At 49.2% G+C, this 19,058-nt stretch overlaps 1 protein-coding gene across 1 annotated transcript in view; it reads left to right on the top strand.

Moving 5' to 3' along the window:
- CAMTA1 (calmodulin binding transcription activator 1) overlaps positions 1–19,058 on the top strand; it is an 850,989-nt gene that overhangs the window by 416,702 nt on the left and 415,229 nt on the right. The window contains exon 6 of the mRNA XM_047869348.1: positions 4,392–4,527. Within this exon, the coding sequence (XP_047725304.1) occupies positions 4,392–4,527 (136 nt within the window). The remainder of the gene's footprint in view (positions 1–4,391; positions 4,528–19,058) is intronic.

The following is a 19,058-nucleotide window of genomic DNA, read 5'->3' as shown; positions in this document are numbered from 1 at the left end:
AATCTATAGGGCTAGCCTCTACACTTTGGTTCTCTTTATTAAAGTTTTTTTGGCTATCACTGGTGTTTTTTCCTTCCTCATAAATTTTGTAATAAGATTCTCTAGATCCAGAAAAAAAAAACAAGAATGGGATTCTTGTTGTCATTACATTTTGTTTATAGATTAATTTTTGGAAGACTGACATTTTTATGATTTTTGCTTTTCCTAATCAAGAACATGTTATGTTTTTGCATTTACTGAAACCTATTTTGTCCTTTAGATTTTTATAGTTTTTCTCCTTGTGCTTTGGGAATGTCTTATTAAATTTATGCCTAAGTATTTAGTTTTCTTTTTTCTTGATAGCATTTACTGTATGATGTAAGACATACAGTATATATATGAAGAAGTCACCCATCATTCCTTCTGTCTCATTTGTGTGTGTGTGCAGTGTGTGAGTGTGTGTGTATCACACACAGACTGCACACACACACACACACACAAACTTGATTATGTATCTTAACTTTATACCTGCTGGTTTACTTTTGTAATTTTCAGTAGCTTTTCCATTGATCCCATGATCTTTTCACCATATTGCATGAGTGTTACTGGTTTTGCCAGCCATTCGTGTCTCAGATAAAAAGGTTATTTGGCTAGAAGCCTCCCTCTAGAAGCATCCCTAATGCTCACAGTTTTTTCTTGATATTTCTCTGGCTGCTGCCTTGGAGGTCTCGGGTTGTTTCCCTGAGGATCTCTTAGATGGTCAGCTTCAGTCGGGTTCCCCCAGGGGACCCTGAGATAGATAGACTCCGGTACAGCTTATTTGAGAGGCAGTCTTGGGAAGCACCAGTAGGGGGCATGAAGGTGAGAGAGGAAGGGGAGGAATACAAATAAAGGGCTCATGGGTGCGTCTGGGTGGCTCAGTTGGTTAAGCTTCAGACTCTTGGTTTCAGACCAGGTCAGGATCTCACTGTTCATGCGTTCGAGCCCCACATCAGGCTGTATGCTGACAGCATGAGCCTGCTTGGGATTCTCTCTGTCCCCTCTCTGCCCCTCTCCTGCTTGGTCACTCTCTCTCTCAAAATAAATAAATACATTTTTTAAAAATTAAAAAAATCCCACAACAAATAGAGGGCTCTTGTCCAGCAGGTCTCCATCTGGGCAACTGGCACTTAGGCTCTAGAAGATCATATAGAACACCCAGAGTCATCCTGAGTGTGGGGTAAGGAGGCCTGGAATTGCCTCAGAGATATCCCAGTTGTGGAGTGAGGGGGCCAGGACTTCATCCACCAAATCCCCACCCCCTGGGTGAGGCGTGCTTTCAGGGTGTTAAATCACCCAGTCAGGGGAGCAAACCAGGACTGGCCCCACCCACAATCTATGCTAAACCAGTAGACTTGGGGGAGATACTGGAGTCACCCTGAGTCCGAGTGAATCCTGCTCAGACACTCTGTGGCTACAAGGGGCTTGGTTTTCTCATCTGTTGGGAGTGATGATCTTACCTCATCATGTTGTGGTGAGAATGCAAATAGCCTGGATAAAGGCACAGATACAGGTGTAGCTACGGATGTCGACGTAGGTGCCGATGTCAACATCGATACACACGTGTGGTTGCAGATGTAGATAGACATGCAGACAGACATAGACGCAGGTACAGGTGTAGACCTACAGACAGAGACACAGGTGTAGACACAGGTACAGACACGCACGTGGCCTGCTCCTCCCACACCAGACACTGACTGGGACTTGGTGGGATCGTTAAATGGAAGGACTTCCGTCCCTCTTACCTGACTCTCTGTTGCCACCGCCATCTGTCCTCAGCTCCATTTCCATTTCCCTGCTCTCCTCAGGGCGGGGGGGGGGGGGTGCTGCCTTTATGCTGCCGTGAGATGTAGTAAAGCCCTCCCCTGGCTGGACCCCTCTTGTGGGGCTTAGTCCACCCATCCCTCCTTCCCTGGACCCCTGCCCACCAGCTCCGACTTGTTCTTGATTATATTCTGGGTTGGCAGCTCAGCCTCATTTTCTTCACGTTGTGGGGCCCCTCTGCGGTCTGTTTTTCTCTTTGCCATTCTTAGGACCCGAGAACTATGGAGGGAGGGACCTACCCGCATCACACAGAGCAGAAGCAAGTTCTAATACAATCAGAGTGCTGGATTAAACACCATTAGGTTGCTCATTATTGCAAGTTAAAATGACGACTCCATTTATTAAGGCCATTTAAGTTGGCCACTTGGGCTCCCTGCGGGATTATGTCCAGCTCAAAGTGTCGGATGACAGGGCCATTCTCACGTTCTCAGAATGCAAAGGGCAGGTCACCAGGGGAAAATGGGTTTCCTAAGGTGGGAACAGTTGTGGTTCTGACTGTGGACGTGACAGTATTCTGGGAAGTTCACTCTCTTTGGGTCATACCAGTCACGATCTGAGAACAGTTGGCCTGAACGCTCTGCTGAGGTTTGCCGATCATGTCTAGAAAGAGTGGGGCTGTGGAGCAGCTCTGCGTGTAGCTGTCTTGGCTCACGAGAAGCTGGACTGGATTAATGTTGTGTCTTCCTCAGCAGATGGGGTTCCTTGCACGCTCCCGTGGATGTCTTCATTCCTGTGTGGAGGGGGCGGGACAAATGCAGCACCGTCTATTTGATCAGATGTGTTCCTTTGCTTATTCCCAAGGCACTGGCCCTGAGCATAGTAGTTGGACTTTGGGGCCCTTCCAATGGTTTGGGTACCATGAGCAGGGCCGGAGTGGAGAGAGGCAGGCCCAGGTGGCCCCATATTCCAGCCTCCCTGCTATCTAGAAATGGATGAATACTGTAAGGTTTTCAGTGCAGACTCGTAAGTGCGAGACAAACGGTCAGGTGACAGCATTGTGACAAGCCTGTGAAGCTATTTCCCAATTGTTTTAGTCGGCCACACTCAGGGAGGAAACCAGCACTGACATAAACCAATTGCACCATGATCGGCAAACAATGAAGTGTTGGGAGTCGCTGTTGAAAGTCTATAATTTCCAATGGAATTGCTGTTCAGTCAGCTCGCTGCTGAATGACACAGCCCGTCTGGGTGGGAACTACAGTTAGCCTCTGTCACCCTGGCGTGACTCCCACCCCCTGCCCCAGACAATGTAGTAAGACGTCACTAGCCAGTGTTCTGTGCCTGACTGTGAAATGGCCCTTTGTTGGGGGAGGAGGAAGGAAAGACTGGGATACAGGCTCCTGCCCCAGGCCACAAGGAACCACTGTCGCAAAGACACAGACGCCCACTTGCATTGGAAGAAACCACCTCCTTTGCCTTGTATGTGTAAGGAGCTCTCACACCAAGGCTAGGAGTGAGATGTGCCTGTGCTGGTCTGCTGGACACATAGACTCATTTGTGACCTTCCTGTGCTGAGGTCTCAGCCGGGGGTAGCATGGCCATGGGGAGTGAGTGACGTACTCTTTGCTTTCGGGGGGAGCCTCAGTCTTCCTTGAAGGTTGAATCTGCCCACACCTGCTGCTGGTTCACTCTGGAAGCGGCTTGCCACAGCACATGCTGCCAGAGGAATTTAGTTGTTTCTCTCCTTGGCGTTTCCAAACCAAAGTGTGTGCCCTCTGTAGCTGCAGAGGTGCACGTGAACATCCTCTGCTCTCTTCGGTTGGTTCGTGACTTCTTTTAGGACAATTCACAGTTCTTTTCTGTTTGTTCTTTTGGAATGGCACAAGAGTGGCCATCCCCTCTCAGCGTTTGGCGAGCGGGAAGCCAGCGATTTTCCTAAGGTACGGTGGTCGTGGACCAAATAGACAAATTTACCTGACAGGGCTGAGCCTTCTGACAGCCGAAGCCCAAATGTGAAAGAATCAGGTACTTAGCTGGCTTGAGAAGAAGCGCTATAGATGTTCCTCTGAATCTTGCAGTGATCTAAACGCACGCAATGAATCAAGAGCGTTTGGCCTGGGCGACTAGTTCTTCCATTGGTCTGTTCTTAACATAGTCATCTAGCGTCTGCGTTAAACTTATTTATTTCCTAATGCTGGGTGATGGATTAAAAGATGTGCAGAAAATCTTTCTACAAGAGATAAGATATTGCAGTCTGCCACGACACCCCCGGCTCTTTTTGCTTTCTCTTGCTGTTTTTCTACTTTTCAGCACGGAGCTCAGGCCCCCACGTCGTATATCTTGATTAGATGGTGGATATTACTAAGGGGATGTTTTTTAAGCCTATCATTGACACATTTAATTCATTAGGTACCAAATCCACAAGCAAATTTTGGCTGGCCATAAAACATGGTTAATCCAGGGAGCTGCAATAAAAGGTGAAAAATTATGTTCCGGCAAATGTGGAATATTGCTTTTCTGTAGAGACTTTTCCTGGTCCACGATATCTTTCTTCATAAATTTTTCTTCTGCTTGGTTCTCTTGGTAACTTAACCATTTGTTGTTTCCAGACCACAGAATGGCTCAATGATCCTCTACAACAGGAAGAAGGTGAAATACAGGAAGGATGGGTATTGCTGGAAAAAGAGGAAAGACGGGAAAACGACCAGAGAGGACCACATGAAACTCAAGGTCCAGGGAGTGGAGGTAAAGGGCAGAAAGGCTCTCTTGTTCCACAAATGTTGTTTCTGGGCTGCAATGACACGGGATCGCTTTGGAGTAATTTGCTGCCAGTCACCTCTGTCAAAAGCATTTCTGTTTGCCAAGCCCCCCCGTTTGCTGTTTTGTTTTTTTTTTCTTCCTTTTTACCCAATAGCCTCCGTTCAAGTTTTCCGTAAAGCCAGATTTAACTAAAGCAGTCCTGTTTCTTGGGAGTCCTTGGTGCATAGACTGGGATTTGCAAGGTTCCTGCAGAACCCTGTGTTGTATCTATCACGGAGAAGGCTGCAGGTGCATTGAGAGTCTGCAGGTGTGAGGGAAGAAGGAGCCGCGTGAAGTGTCTCCCCGTCCAGGTGGCCTGGACCTGCCTTTGCTGAGTGGGTCCCTTGGGATCTGGTGATCTCCAACCAGAGCCTGGCTTTACTCCCTCTGCTGGCAGCCTCTTCCATTTCCTTCTGGGCATTTCAACCTCAGAGAGCTCGGAGGTGTTAAAGATGAACAGCTGGGGTTCTTGTGGCTGGGGTGGAGGTGGGCGCTGCTGGGCACATCTTGGGATCTGTGCACACTTCGATTTGGATCCTGGGGGAAGGCAAGGTGCAGTGTGGTGGTTTTGCTATTGTTCTGAGACCACAGGCTCCGACTCTCGGGTGGCCATGGAGACTTTCTCCTGGGGTCCTTTCATTGTTGGAAGGCCTAAGCTGTGTGTCACAGCGGTAGAGGGAGAGGGTATGAATCGTGGTACATTCGTGGCTGCTAGTTAGCGAGCACACACTTCGTTGCATTGCTTGATCCTTGTAAAATATCTTCCCCGCGAGGATGGTGCTGTCTTGGGTCAGGAGCCGAGAAGGTGGCTTGTGATCCACCTGGCAATTCACGCGGGTCAAAGAGAGAGATCCTGGAGTCCGCTGGTGTGTTGGGTCCCCTAGCATGCCAGGATTGATCACCTGGACGATAAGCCCTCTTGAGTTCAACGGCTCACACTCCAGGCCGACATTCTCCATGACACACTTTATCATTATGACTTTTTCTGTATTAATCATGTGCTTTTATGGCTGTTAAAAATAGCATCCGGTGGCTTTTATTATATTACCCCACAGAGAGAGATAACTTCTGTTTTATGTTTTTGTGGTTGTTTTTTTAAACACCCAATAACAATGCTTTATGATGATGAGCAAAGAAAAGCCCCAATATGAGAAATCCCACTTTTCCTATGTTCTCCTGTGTTCAGTGTTTGCATAGTGTGGCTTAATCAACTCACGAGACATTAAAATGCGGATCGCCCTGAATGCACTCCTATGGACCCCGGTCTAGGACCGATTGGTGATGGGGCCAGCAGGTCAGCCCTCGAGGGGCCTGAGGGCACGGGGGCTGGGCCGGGTGGGCAGAAAGTGAGAAGCGTGGTTGCGACCCGCACAGGACTCTTTCCAGGACTACCAGGGTCTGTGGGAACTCACACCAGAGCTGCAGCAGACGGCCCCTGGGCCTGCAGCTCTCTGGCACAGTTCGTCTTCAATAACACGTAAATCAGGAACTTTGGGTTGTAAGTAGCAGTGGGGTGGAATTCTTCCTCAGCAGCAGCTCAAAAGCCTGGGGCAAAACAAAACAAAACAAAACAAAAATCCACAGTGCTCATTTTCTTCCCATGTTATAAATTAGAATTGTCACTGGATGGAATCAGAATGATTGGTGGTTATTTGTAGACCATATTTGTGTTTGGAGTTCTTTGTGGCTCACGCTTGCAGTCTCGGGTTCAGACACCTGTATGGGGGAGATCGGGACCCTCGGAACGCAAGGGCAGGGAACGGGCCAGACAGCGAGGGGTCTCCGAAACTTGCCGAGCATCAGTGGCAGTGGGGAGTGGGGATGGGAGACGGGCTTAGAGACCCTTGGTCAGCAACACGAGGTGTGTGCTCTCCGGCTCTTGGAGAGTGAGGCCACTCCAGGCAGGCACGTGGTGTGGTGGCCTCTTCCACTCAGCTTGCAGAGTTGTCCCGTTGAGTCAGTCACTGAGCACTGACTGCGGCCCTACTCTGTACAGGGCCCTGTAGTGTCCACAGGGAAAACAGAAGCCATGTTTTCTGCCTCAGAGTCTCATGGTCAAATTAAAGAGGCAGACAAACCTGAAAGTCACTGGCGGCTGAGAAGAACAGAAGCCTGAGCCTTTAGGACAAGTGTCCAGAGGATCCCAAATGGACTGGGATGACCAGAGAGGCTTCCTAGTGAGGTGGGTGATCAGCCAAGCTCTTGAAGTTGGGTAGGACTGTGTGCGTTACTTACATAGTCTATCTGGACACCCCCTTTTCACTTGGCGTGGTGGTCTGAGCTCCATCTTTGTTGACACTCACCCCTCATCCCTTTTAACTGCTCTATAGTTTTCCACTGCAGGAGCATTCGAGCCACGCCCTAGTCAGTGCCTTTTTAGACTCTGTCCAGCTTTTCAGCATCACAGTGCTTTCAGGAGACATGTTCATACAGGTCTGCTTGTACACGTGTGCAGCCCTGGCCTGCCGGAATTGGTGGGTGTGAGGCCTTAGTGTCTTTCATTTTACTGGACACTGTGAAATTGCTCCCAAGTGGCTGTGCCAATTACATGCCCAGCAGCACTGAGAATTCCCATCTCTTCTGTGCCCCCCTGTACACGGATGGATGAAAGACGGTGCCCTGTTCAGTCTGAACGGAGTCTGTCTTAATTGTTTGTGGGGATGAGCACATTCTCATGCGAGCAGGTGTCCTTCGTGATGGATTGTCTACCACAGGGCATGGTTTTCAAACATCCCCAGAGAAAGACCTCTTTAGCAAGGGCTGCCCTCACCTCACTGCACATTTCCTACATTTGTCCTGGTCTGGACCAATGGCCAGGAGGCCCAGAGGTCATGCGGGGACAGTGGGCAGGTGGTCCTTTCCAGCCAGGGAATTGCCATGTGGACACACATGAAGCTTTGCGTCTCACGGATCTTGGAGCTGTGATTTTCTACCACCTCAGCTGGTTTCCTCAGTTCAAGGGCATGATAAAGATATTTGGATCTACCGTTTAACATATCACTTGCTATAAGCCTTCCCTCAGGCCAGGAAAACTGCCAGCCCTGTCCATGGAACCGCTCAGCAGTCCGGCTTCTTTTGTTCTCGGAGGCTGGGGCCCTAGGAACACACGGCAACTCAAAAGCACATTGATTTTCTCAGCCAGGCACAGGATGGGGGCAGCCGCTTTTGAAGCTGACGAGCTGTTAAGTCCACGATTAGTTGTCTTGTCTGTAAGCCACGGAGAAGCCAGCTCGATAAGGTTTCCAGGGACGACAAAGGTTGGCAGGGAGGAAAAAGAAGGTGGTTGTGATGTGATGTCAGCGTTTCAGGAGATGAAATCTTAGCAGGCCTGAGGTTGGCTCTGCCCCCCAGGGACATTCGTGCCTGCTTATCTGGAGCCTTGATGAGGGTGGGAGCTGTGGGGGTAGGAGACTCCCTGAGAGCAGAGGGGGAGATCTGACCTGTCCCCTGCCTCCAGTATTGCCACACCCCGGGTTAGGTGAGGTGGGTGGAGTCTTTGGGCCAAGCTGGAAGAGTACACGTACTTTTCAAGATCCCAGAGCTGTCCTCTGGTCCCAGAAGCTTATGGTGCTGTCTTCTGCCTGGTGTTCACACCTCTCTCCTGAGAGTGCCGGGTATAGAACCCAGGCCAGCGCTTGGCTGTCTACCCCCCGACTCCTTAGCTGCTAGGGTTCCACAACAGACAGGAGCCACACATACTTAGTATAGCAATGGCCGCTGGCTTATGAATCTCCTCCATACACACCAGCTACACTATCCCATTCAACCCCCATCGAAACATCTGTCTAAAGTACGTATTATTATCCCCATATCATAGATGAAAAAATTGAGCCTCAGACAGAGTTGCTCCCTCCTCGTATCCTGCCACAAATCAGTGTGGAGGTGGGACTTGAGCCAAGGTTCCCCTGGTTCTGTGGCAAAAGTGTTTGCCCGGACATCAGTTGCTCCTGGGCATTCCTGGGGGGATTTGTGTTTTTTTCAGATCAAGTCAGCACAGACCGTCCATCTGTCAGCCAGCTGTCCGGTGCTTTCTCCCCCATTGTGACAGGTACTGAAGGCGCAGTGACGTGAACATGAACATTCCCGATCTCACGGCAGGACACAAAATCAAGTGTGCTACTCTAACACCAGGTCACCAGGAGTGTGCTGGGAGTCCTTGCGTGGAACCTACGGGAAGGGCACCTGAGGCAGACTTGGTCGTAAAGAGGAGACATAAACATGGGGCACGAGGCACTGGTGGGAGCTAGATAGTAACAGGTTGGGGTGGGACATAGCAAGGGGCAGTGACAGGGTCTGTTGAAAAATAGCTAATGTGATTTAAAGCAACAGGTGGCCAGAATTGCGACATGTCAGAATCTCTCCCAGCCCTGTGCAGACCAGATGTTCGCCTCCCGGAGACCAGGCCTTCTCTGCTCTGATCACGAGGCACGCCTCGCCACAGACGTCCTGCCTTTGGAACCAGTGGGTGGCACTGCACAGAGGCCGTTGGCTCAACTGTGGGTAGCATGGACAAAGGCATCCTTCCCCACTGAGCCGGTGCTGTGGTGGACAGGAACCCCCGGCCTGGACCATCTGCCTGGCAGAAATGTCAGTCATCCCCTCTGATTGGAATTTTCGGCAGTGAACAGAAAGTTTAGTTTTGCTGACACGTTTGTACCGTGTCCAAGAAGGAAGAGTTGCTTTGACTTCCCGACGAACTGCCTGGAAGCCGGAAGCCTGTTGTGAGCACAGCAGAGGCGGTAACAAGGTTATGTTTTTGGACTCAGCCTCATTAGAAGTGATGTTCTTTATTTGGACACTTAGGCCACATATTAAAAAGAAAAAAAAAAAAGCACCTCTTTCAGAAGTAGGAATGATATTGTAGTTACCGCATTAGGAATTAACAGGGCATGAGATAACGGGCTGCCTCATGGCGATGCCAGATCGTTCCAGCCCTGCTGGCAGCCTTAAGATAAATAGATATCTCGCTTGCAGTCGATGGAGTATATTTAAAATAGCCAGCCGCAAACATGTATGGAGCCCAGATCAAGTTTGGAAAGCAGCAGCGCAGAGACAAGGAGGAGGTCAGCTGGCTCATGAAACGGCCGAGCAGCTGAAGCTCTCAGGGGGCCAGGCGAGTCGGTGTGTTGCCGCCTTGTGTTTTTGATAGAATCAATGCTTCTTGCTTTTCGTGGATGATCGTGTGGCTCTGGTGCGTGGACATGCTGCCTCACTCTGCTCCCCCCCAGACTCGCCATGCGCCCGCCAGTCTGTACGGTGCGGCGTTTCTGGCTCAGAACCCACGTTCTCCCACATCGACGTTGAGGTCATGGTAGCCTTGTAACTTTGGAAACTTCCAGGAGCGTCTTCCCTGGCCTCCCCCGGCCGGCAGTAGTCATTCCCTCCCTTTAATTTGTGTACCTTCCTTCAGGAAGCGTTCTCTCTGACTTTCCACTAGCCCTGTCCGGTTCGATAAACACGTATTAAGTATCCAGTATCTTCTAGATGTGAGAAGGTCTGTATCTGGTATCCAGGCACTCGATGGCCTATTAAGGGCAGAATAGGGAGAGGCAGGTAGGACACAGCATCGTACTTGAGAAACTTACAGAAACACGTATCAGGTCATTTCAGTGAGGTGTGGTAACCGGTAACCACAGAGGCTTTGGAGGGTTGGAATGGGCTTGTTTCCCCTCCGAGGACAGGGTCTGCACTGGCCACCCAGAGGCTCATGCCATGAGTGGTGGATATGCTGCATGAGCAGCTCCTTTCATGGGTGTCCTCTCATCTGAGCCTCACCCAACCCTGTGGTTCAGTCGTGTGAGTCGGGTGTGTTTATCCCCACGGGGACTCACCCTCGGCTCTTCGATTTCCAAACCTGCCACCCCCTCTCTTGTGTCCGGCACTGGTGGTTGAGGTGTCCTGGTCTCATGATGCCTCCAGTGGAGCGAGCCAGCCTGTCCGGCGGACCTTGGAGGATCTCCCCGAGCTCTCTTCTGACTTTTAATCATCTGAGTTTTTGTGCAGCGTTCTGCTGGCATGCTTGCACGTTAAAACTCAATTTCCTGTTACCTGGATGTGTTTTGGTAGAATCAATTCAGGAACTCAAATCCATAGTCTTTCTTTAATTTCTAATTACTTAGCATCCCTGGTGACATGTCCCTACCCAACTCGTATAATTAAATTTTAACTAATAAATAACATTAAACTAGCTACGCTTTGAAATGGTAATAGCCTCTGTTCACCTTCTGCTGAGCTCATGGAGGCCTGGCCACGGTGGTGGTTTTGCTTCTTTTTCTTAAGGCTCTGCCTTCCCTGACCAAAGGCAGTTAACAACAGCAATGACAACTATGGCATCATTCATCGAACACCTACTGAATACCTGTTCCTGTCCCCATCGCTTTATGGGTGCCATCTTGTCCAATGACTTGGCAACATTCCCATTTAGCAGGCCATGCCATTTTCCTCATTCTTGCAGAAGATGTACTTAATTTTTAGAAGATTAAGAAATATATCTAAGGATGCCCAGCTGGTCTGTAACAGAGTCAACACACTACCCCGGGTCTGTCTGATTGCAAATCCCCAGTTTCCTCATCGCCATACCGCTTCGGCTTTCAGAACACCCGATACTCCGGAGATGTGTGCTAAGACCAGGGAGGTCTAGGAGCACGGGCTTCAAGATGCAGCATGGGGCACCCACGCACGAGTCTCAAGTGAGATGGGGGGATGAGGAAGGTCTTTCGGTACAAGTGGTGGTCCCCTTCCAATCACTGGGCCTCCCTTCTTTATAACCCCAGAGAGTCAAAAGAGCAAGAGCCCCTCCCTGACTGTTCCCCAAGCCCAGGAACCTGGCGCCCTCGGGTCCCCGGGGACTTCAGGAAGAAGACGTGGGGGCCTTTTGCCATCCACTTCAGTGGCTGCGAGTTTGTCCTCCAACACTCTGAATACCTACAGGGCCTGTTGTCACTCCTTGGCTCTCATTTCACCCAGGTCCTGTAGGAGCTTTTTCTATCCCCATGTCAGCCTTAATTGAGAGACAACAAGTTGTGTTTATCCATCCCACTATGAATTGCCAGTTTCTATCCATCCCGAAGCTACAGCTCTCAAGCTTCCAGGACACGTTGACTTTGGCACGCGGGGTCCGAGTGTTCACTCTCCCTATGCAGGGTTGCCAGATTTAGTGCACTCCCATGTAGGTACACACACACACACACACACACACACACACACGTGCACATAATGTCCTGTGAAATTTGAATGTCAGATAAGCAATACATAACTTTTCAGTACAAGTATGGCCCGTGTAATTATCTGGGACATACTTATGCTGAGGTCTTATTTGCTGCTTGTCTGAAACGCATATTGGGCTGGGTATCCCGTATTTTATCTGGCCACCCTCTGACCATCGGAGCAGTTTCCTTGGAGTCTTTGCAGACAGAGATTTGGCTGCTTGGGTATTGGTCTCGTTGAGGACTTGAGGAAGTGAGTTGGTTTATCTCCAGACACATAATCGATGCAGGAACCATAAAAACCAGGAAGGACGCTGGCCACCGCTGAGAAGAGACGGCACTCGTGGCAGTGTGACAGCAAACCCAAGGGCCGCCGGGCCCGGGGACCCTCTTATTCTCTCTGAAAAAAGACTCTGGGGGCCACTTGGACCGCTGGCAGCCCAGGCCTTGCCCTTCGAGGCTGCTCCCCCAAGGAAGCAGGACCCTGGCAGTGGTGAAGAGGTGCCAGGAAGATGTTGAAGGAAATGGGTTTGTAGTTTCTGCCTTCCTCACGTCTCTGGTAGATTACAGTCTGTAAAATATTTTGCGATTTCCTTTTTTAAACTTGATTTGAGCCTTATTGAGCTAGAAACTCCCTGTCGAAGGTAGAGCAGCAAGACATCAACTTGGTATGCTGAACTTGTACTTAATTATTATCATAACAGTCCCTTAACATGATTGCAGATTAGCCCACAAGGACATGAATGGGAATTTTAGCATATTCAATTACAATGGAAACTCTTGAACACCACTGTCAAAATTCACCCCAGGGCCTTTCTATTTGGGCCCCAACATACAGCAGGCACAAAGTTAGATGTTACTCAGGACACATAACCTTGATTTTTGTAAGCATAATTTACGGCCTCATCCAGAAGCTGGGGATGCCTTTTAAGAACGTGATATATATTCCACCCACCTCGGTAAATGACCAGATACAGCTGCTTGGGTTGGGTAAAGAATATCTCTGGCCTTCACTTGACCGAATAGTAAATTATTGATCTTCTCCACATCTTTCAATGCCCTGACATTGCTGGGGAAATTTACTCCTGTCATCTGCAGCTGTGGCCTCTCTCCGTGTGGTGCTCTCCGTGCTCAGAGGGCACGAATCTCCAGCCCATCCTAGGACAGTCATGCCTGACCCCTGTAGTTGACATGGGTTAGTCACTGACACAGGGAAGGCGTATGATTTGCAAACTAATGAGGCCCAAGTTTCTGTGTCTGTTTCCCACAGACCAGCAAAAATCACGGGGAAGACAGAGGCGTGACGGAGGGCTTCTGCGCACCCAGTAGGAATGGCAGAGGAAGGCGTCGGTGCATAAAGGCAAGAAGGGAACAGCTCTTCCCACAGCACTAGGGCAGAGACCGCTTTGGCGGTGGGCTGGCTCCGGTCTCCTTGTTTCTTCTGCACACGCGTTGGGGTTCTGGCTGCTAAGCCGCCCTCTGCTTGCCCTTCCTGGATGCAAACCCACACCATAGATGGAAAGCTGGTGATTTCCTGAAAGCACCTTTCTGGCTCTTGTTTTCCTCCAGGACAGGTGGAGTGACCTTCCATTTCCTCTTTGCGCATCTGAATTCCAACACCTTGTAATGCTTTCTGCTCTTCAGGACGTGCCTGTACACTCGTATCTCACTCATGCAAAACCCGGGGGCCACGCGGGCACGTACACAGCCATGTTGCCACTTGCTACCTGCAGTGTGGCCCACTGGTCAGCCCGGTCAACCTCACCTGGGAGCTCACGAGGACGGCACACTCTCAGAACCCAACCCGATCTCCTGAATCAAGATCCGCCTTTTAGGAAGATACTAAAAGTATCGTAGGCACTGGAAGGGATTGACCCTCACCTTCTCTTTTCTTCCCTTGGTCACTTGGCCGTAGGCTCGTAGGTGTTGTGTTTTTTAATCTTATGTTAAGAAAAATATCCAAAGGAAAATTTCACAAGTTGGTCTGGTAATTTATTACTTGACTCCCAGCACCTTTTGAAAACTTGTAAGTGAAATCTCTGATCAGACGGTTTGAGCCTACCACTCTTTATTCTGCCCTTGGCCATGAAGGAGAGAGAAGAGTGGGTTTCTCTCCGACAGTGGAGCTTGCCAGCGGGCGCTGACTGAGTGGCTCCCTCGCCCTCTTCCCCGGGTGGACGAGCCCTGTTCCTGCTTTGTTTGTCTCCACCCAGCAGGGCACGTTCGTCCCCTGCCGAGCCCAGCACTTGGCATGGTACCTGGTGCATATTTGGTGCCCAATAAACATTTTTTGAGTGAATGGATAAGGTGATGGACTTCCACGAAGGGTCAGACAGTAAATAGTTTCAATTTTGCTGGCCAGATGGTCTTGTCACACTGCTGCAGTATGAAAGCAACCGTAGACAATAGTTAAAGAACGGATGTGACTGTGTTCCAATAAAACTTTATTTACAAAAATAGACTGAGGGCCGGATTTGGACTGGTCAACTCCTGTTCTCAATTATGGCAGCAGGTTCTAGAAGGATCAGGGTGCAATGGGAACCAGTGAGAGATTGATGGGGGATGATTAGGGACTTGCCTCTCACACGTGAGCACTGCCATGTTTTTAGACTTACGTTTGCAGCCTGACAGTGTTCAGGCTCGGCTTATAATTCTGTAAGGAATCAACACTTAAAATTTTCTTTTTTTTTTTTATTTTAGAGAGAGAGAAAGGTAGCATGAGCAGGGGAGAAGGGCAGAGGGAGAGAGAGAGATTCTTAAGCAGGCTCCATGCTCAGCACTGGGCTCTATGCAGGGTTTGCTCCCCTGACCCTCGGGATCATGACCTGAGCCAAAATCTAGAGTTGGACGCTCAACTGACTGAGCCACCCAGGTGCCCTAGGAATTAACACTTCTGTTCATGACACACTGTCACATCAGACAGTGTTGTTCATCACAACGCTGTTCCGGTGGAGTTAGGATGTCTTCTTTCTCTTTCTTTGTAGTGGTAACATGCCCATGTGGCATGGGTTTATTTGTTCTCAGTCTGAAGAAGGTAGGAGACGTCCTTGCAAGGGCAGTTGGGTCCCGTTTCTCCCACAAGCCGGGGACATTTCTCCATAGTGCTGTGGAGAGGGCAGGGCAGGTCCCCAGGATGCACTCTGAGCTCCAGGGATCTGTTCAGGGACAGCAGAGCCAAAGGAATATGACCTTGGTGTGACCGGGTGGGTCAAAGGATCAGGCTTTCATGGCAGGAGGGAAAGGCTGAACCCCATGCATCTTCGGGCCTGAAGTGCTTTGAAAGTAGCCTGGCCGCGTTTGATGTGACAACGTCCCCCTAAAATAGAGGCCGTAGGGAGGGTACAGATGTTATTCGTCCGTGTTTAAGTATTTACATGACAGCACGAGAAACCTGGGCATTTTCTCTTTCATCTTTGCTGCCACAATTTATGTACAGTTTTATGATGGATGCGAGAGGTAGACATTTATTACAAAAGTGTAAGAGATGTTGACTCTTCACGAATTGATTATTTAGAATTTATTTTATTAAATATTCTAGGTGGCGTGTGATAAACTGAACCTCTGCTGGTTTGCAGCTTAATGATTCATGTATCTGCGGCAGTGATAAGGAAATCAAGGACTGCGTTTGCCATTTCGGGGGAAGAATGTGGACTATTATTAAATCTGGAATGGGCCTCTCGAGAAGCCCTCCTTAAGGGAGCACACGTATCAATAATTTCTTCTCCATACGAGAATCCTAATGTTTCACTTATGGAAACATAAATTCTGAGCAAGTGGCTGTGGTTTTTCCCCTCCCTTTGGCTCCTAATATCCTGTACTCATGGCTGACCAGCTCCTACTCCTCAGTTACTGTCTAGTGTCCAGAGTCCTTCAGTCTCTGTGTCTTCATCCTCCGATTTCTAGTTTTTCATGCTCTTACAAAGCTCTGCTGAGGTCAATGCATTTCAGCAACTGAGATGCTGGCAGAGACCAGGAGAGTGTCCCTTTTGTTTGAAACGTCCTGAAAGATATGTTGAAGTCTTGGAGGAGATGACGAGTGACTGGGACATCTCAGAAGTCTGATGGAAGTGTGGTCAGCCCATGTAGGATCTAGGCTGCTGCCCTGAACCCATTCGTGTGGCAAAGCCTGTCTGGTGAGTTGCGTCTGTACCGAGGACAGCTGATGGGAGCACCCTGGAGCTGTGCCCATTCTCAGGGGACACGGAGCCCGGGAAACTTAGCAGGTGTGGCTGTCCTGTCACCTTGGGACAGAGGGCAGGCAGAGCTCCTGGGGGACACCTAACGAGAATGACAAATCTGCGTGCCTCATGGTGACATTTTGAAGGTATCAGGGTTGTCTGGTAGCTTGAATTGCAAAATACTCCCTGACTTCTTCCTCTTTCCACAACACTGGACGGGTGGCTAAATGCTGTAGTCTTTACTGTAGGAGTCTGTGGGAAGCTAGGTTGGGGAACCCCAAGACTTCCTGTTTCTGCCCAGGTTCCTTACTCATCCACGCGTGGAGCAGCCCAGTCGCACACTCAGTCCTTCCATGGTGTGATGCCCCGACACCGATATTGTACTTGAATCCCTCATTTTGTTGCGAACATGGAATTAGACCTACTTGTCAGCATCGTGCCATTTTAGGTTCCGTTTCCCCGAAGAATGCACACGGAACTGTTCACAGTTATTCCTCACAAGTGGAACCTGCTTGGCTCTTGTCAGGACAGGGAAGTCCAGGAGGAAGTGAGCTCGCTCCTGAGCTTTCGTTCTTTCGTGGCTCTGAGGTAGTTGTTAGAGTCTACACTGCAGTCCCCACATACAGGTGGGCATAAGAGCGGCTCCCTCGGCCAGTACAGGGTTGTGTTTGGTTGTTGTGCTCTCATGGAATTCATTGTCCCTTGACGGCCAGCTCTCAGAGCCCCCAGAACAGGCAGTGGGTTTGGACACGCTCCCATTTTCTTGTTTGCTTGGTCCGCTTCTGTCTCACCAACACTGAACACGGGAGGGACTCAGTTTCTGTTTGTGGGACGCCTGAACGAGTGTGTGGAGAGCTGGCCCATCAGGGTTTCGAGTGCCTGATGGCAAGCCGGGTCCCGGGACCCTGGAGCGGAGCCATGCAAGGCGTGTGTGCTCGGACACCTGCCGTGACTGGGGACAGCCCCCTCCTGTGTGCGGAACCCCCTCGCTTGCCTTTTCCTGGGAGGCAGCAAAGTAAGCCTCATGGAAGCAGCTTCCTTTCCCAATTAATGAACACTCTCAGACATGATATGAAATGTTTGGAAACGAGATGCAGCACAGTATTTTGCCCGTATTTTTTTTTTTTTTTTCGTTTCACAACACCTGGCAATAAAATTGCCGGGCTAAATACCAGATGAGTGTGCGCCTCATTATGTATAGTAACTTCGTCTATAACTTTTTTAAGCCCTCCAGATGGAAGCACGGTATAAATGTGGAGAGCTTGAGAGGGGAAATGAAAATAAATGCACTAAGAAATAAAGAATCTGTTTTTTATACTTTCTTTTGCAAATAGTGCTTGCAATGACATATTGTGAATGGACTGAATTATAACAAAAACGGAAATGAAACAGAGCTCGGGGGTAGAAAGAGCAATTGTTACACTCACTTTAACTGATATACTGCAGAGCAACGCTTTTTACACTCAATTAGTTTGTACATTGTGTTGGACACAAACCAGAATGTAGAACATTTTTGGGTTTTGTTTTTACATGATTAAGGGAGATGAGATGAAATAAATTCAGTGAATTACCCTGCGTTCCTTTTCGGTCGGAGATACTTTTGTTTTGTTTTTCCTCACCCCTGGTATTGAATGAGCAAGGCTGGTTCCTCCAGCGGCGACCTCTGTTCCCAAACAAGGTACTCCTCCCAGAGATCAATGGACCTTCGATAGAGTTCCTTTCTCTGCCTCAGGGCCATCTTTTGCTGCACAAACAAGGTTAGGAATCGGGGCTATTTACATTTGGTATTTGACCGTATCTTGTGGCTTGAATATCAGGAGAGGATAGCAAGTGTGATAGCAGCTCACAGATGTTTGCAAGCATTTAGGCAATGAAACTATTTCCAAGGCTGTGTATTTCAAGATCCTTATTTAATTTATTCTGCTTAATTATCCTTTCTTGCATTTTTAATGCTCCTAATATGATAATATTAAGAATTGCAGTGTGTGATTGCGTATTGCTCGTCTGAATACGTGCTAGATGTGAGAGGAAATGTGGGTTGACGCTGTGAGCCGGGACCCAGCCCCGTGCCCTCTCGTGTGCGGCTCTGTCTCCCGCAGGAGGGTCTGGGAAGGGACCGGGTCTTCACCATCCAGAGGATGGAGCATTTCTCAAACTTTACTGTGCATGCAAAGCCCCCTGGGGATGCTGATTCAGGGGTTCTGAGTGGAGCCTGAGCTGCTGACTTCAGAGCGAGTGGCCGGGAGCTGCCGACGCTGCTTTGAGTAGTGCAGTCACTTTGATGCGCGCCCTGAAAAGTGAACACGGGAAACCACTAGCGAGTGGCAATGACATCAGCTGGATCCCCCGGGGCTGTGTCAACTAACTAGTACCCCTTACCAGCCAAAAAGAACCAACAAATGCTGACCAAGCCATGCCCGTGGTGCCTGGCATGTGTCCTTTCTTTCTGGAGCCGAGGTTGTGGTCAGGGGTCTGACGCTGGTCTGGTTGAAAAGATCATCCTCGTTTTCCTACATGCAGAAGGAAAGCCACACCTGTGGTGCTCTCAGACGTCCTGTGTTTTCCGCTCAAAACCACAAATACTAATAAGAAAACCATGGGAGAAACCTGTTAGGTATAATGCCCAATTACAATTATTTTTTACTCCAAAAGGCACGTCAAATAAATAATGCAGTTTATGTTACTTCTAGAAAATGCAGCAGCATTAGTTAATTTACATAAATTATACAACTCATTATCTTTGTTTATAAAAAGCCTTAGCAATATTTTGGCTTATGTTCCGAAAATGGAAAAAACCCCAGATTTCACTTCAGTGTAATTTTCCTTTCCTGCAGTCACCTTTTTATTTATTTACAGAAAGAGCGTCTGTTTGACAGATCCCCTTAGGATTACTGCCCTTTCCTCATGATGAATGGAATGCATTAAGTCTGACTTTTGTTTATAAAAAGCCAAATAAATACAAGTGAAGGAATCCAAGCACCCGGAGCTCTGAGCTGCCATGGCGGCTTCCCCTGCCGGCTTTCCCTGCTGCCCGAGGTGGGCGCCAACGTGCGCAGGGTGGGGAAGAGGCTGCGGGGACCAGGAAACTGGTTTT

The sequence above is a fragment of the Prionailurus viverrinus genome, chromosome C1, assembly GCF_022837055.1.
Source record: "Prionailurus viverrinus isolate Anna chromosome C1, UM_Priviv_1.0, whole genome shotgun sequence".
NCBI classification, from domain to species: Eukaryota; Metazoa; Chordata; class Mammalia; order Carnivora; family Felidae; genus Prionailurus; species Prionailurus viverrinus.
This window is presented reverse-complemented; position numbering and strand designations above follow the sequence as displayed.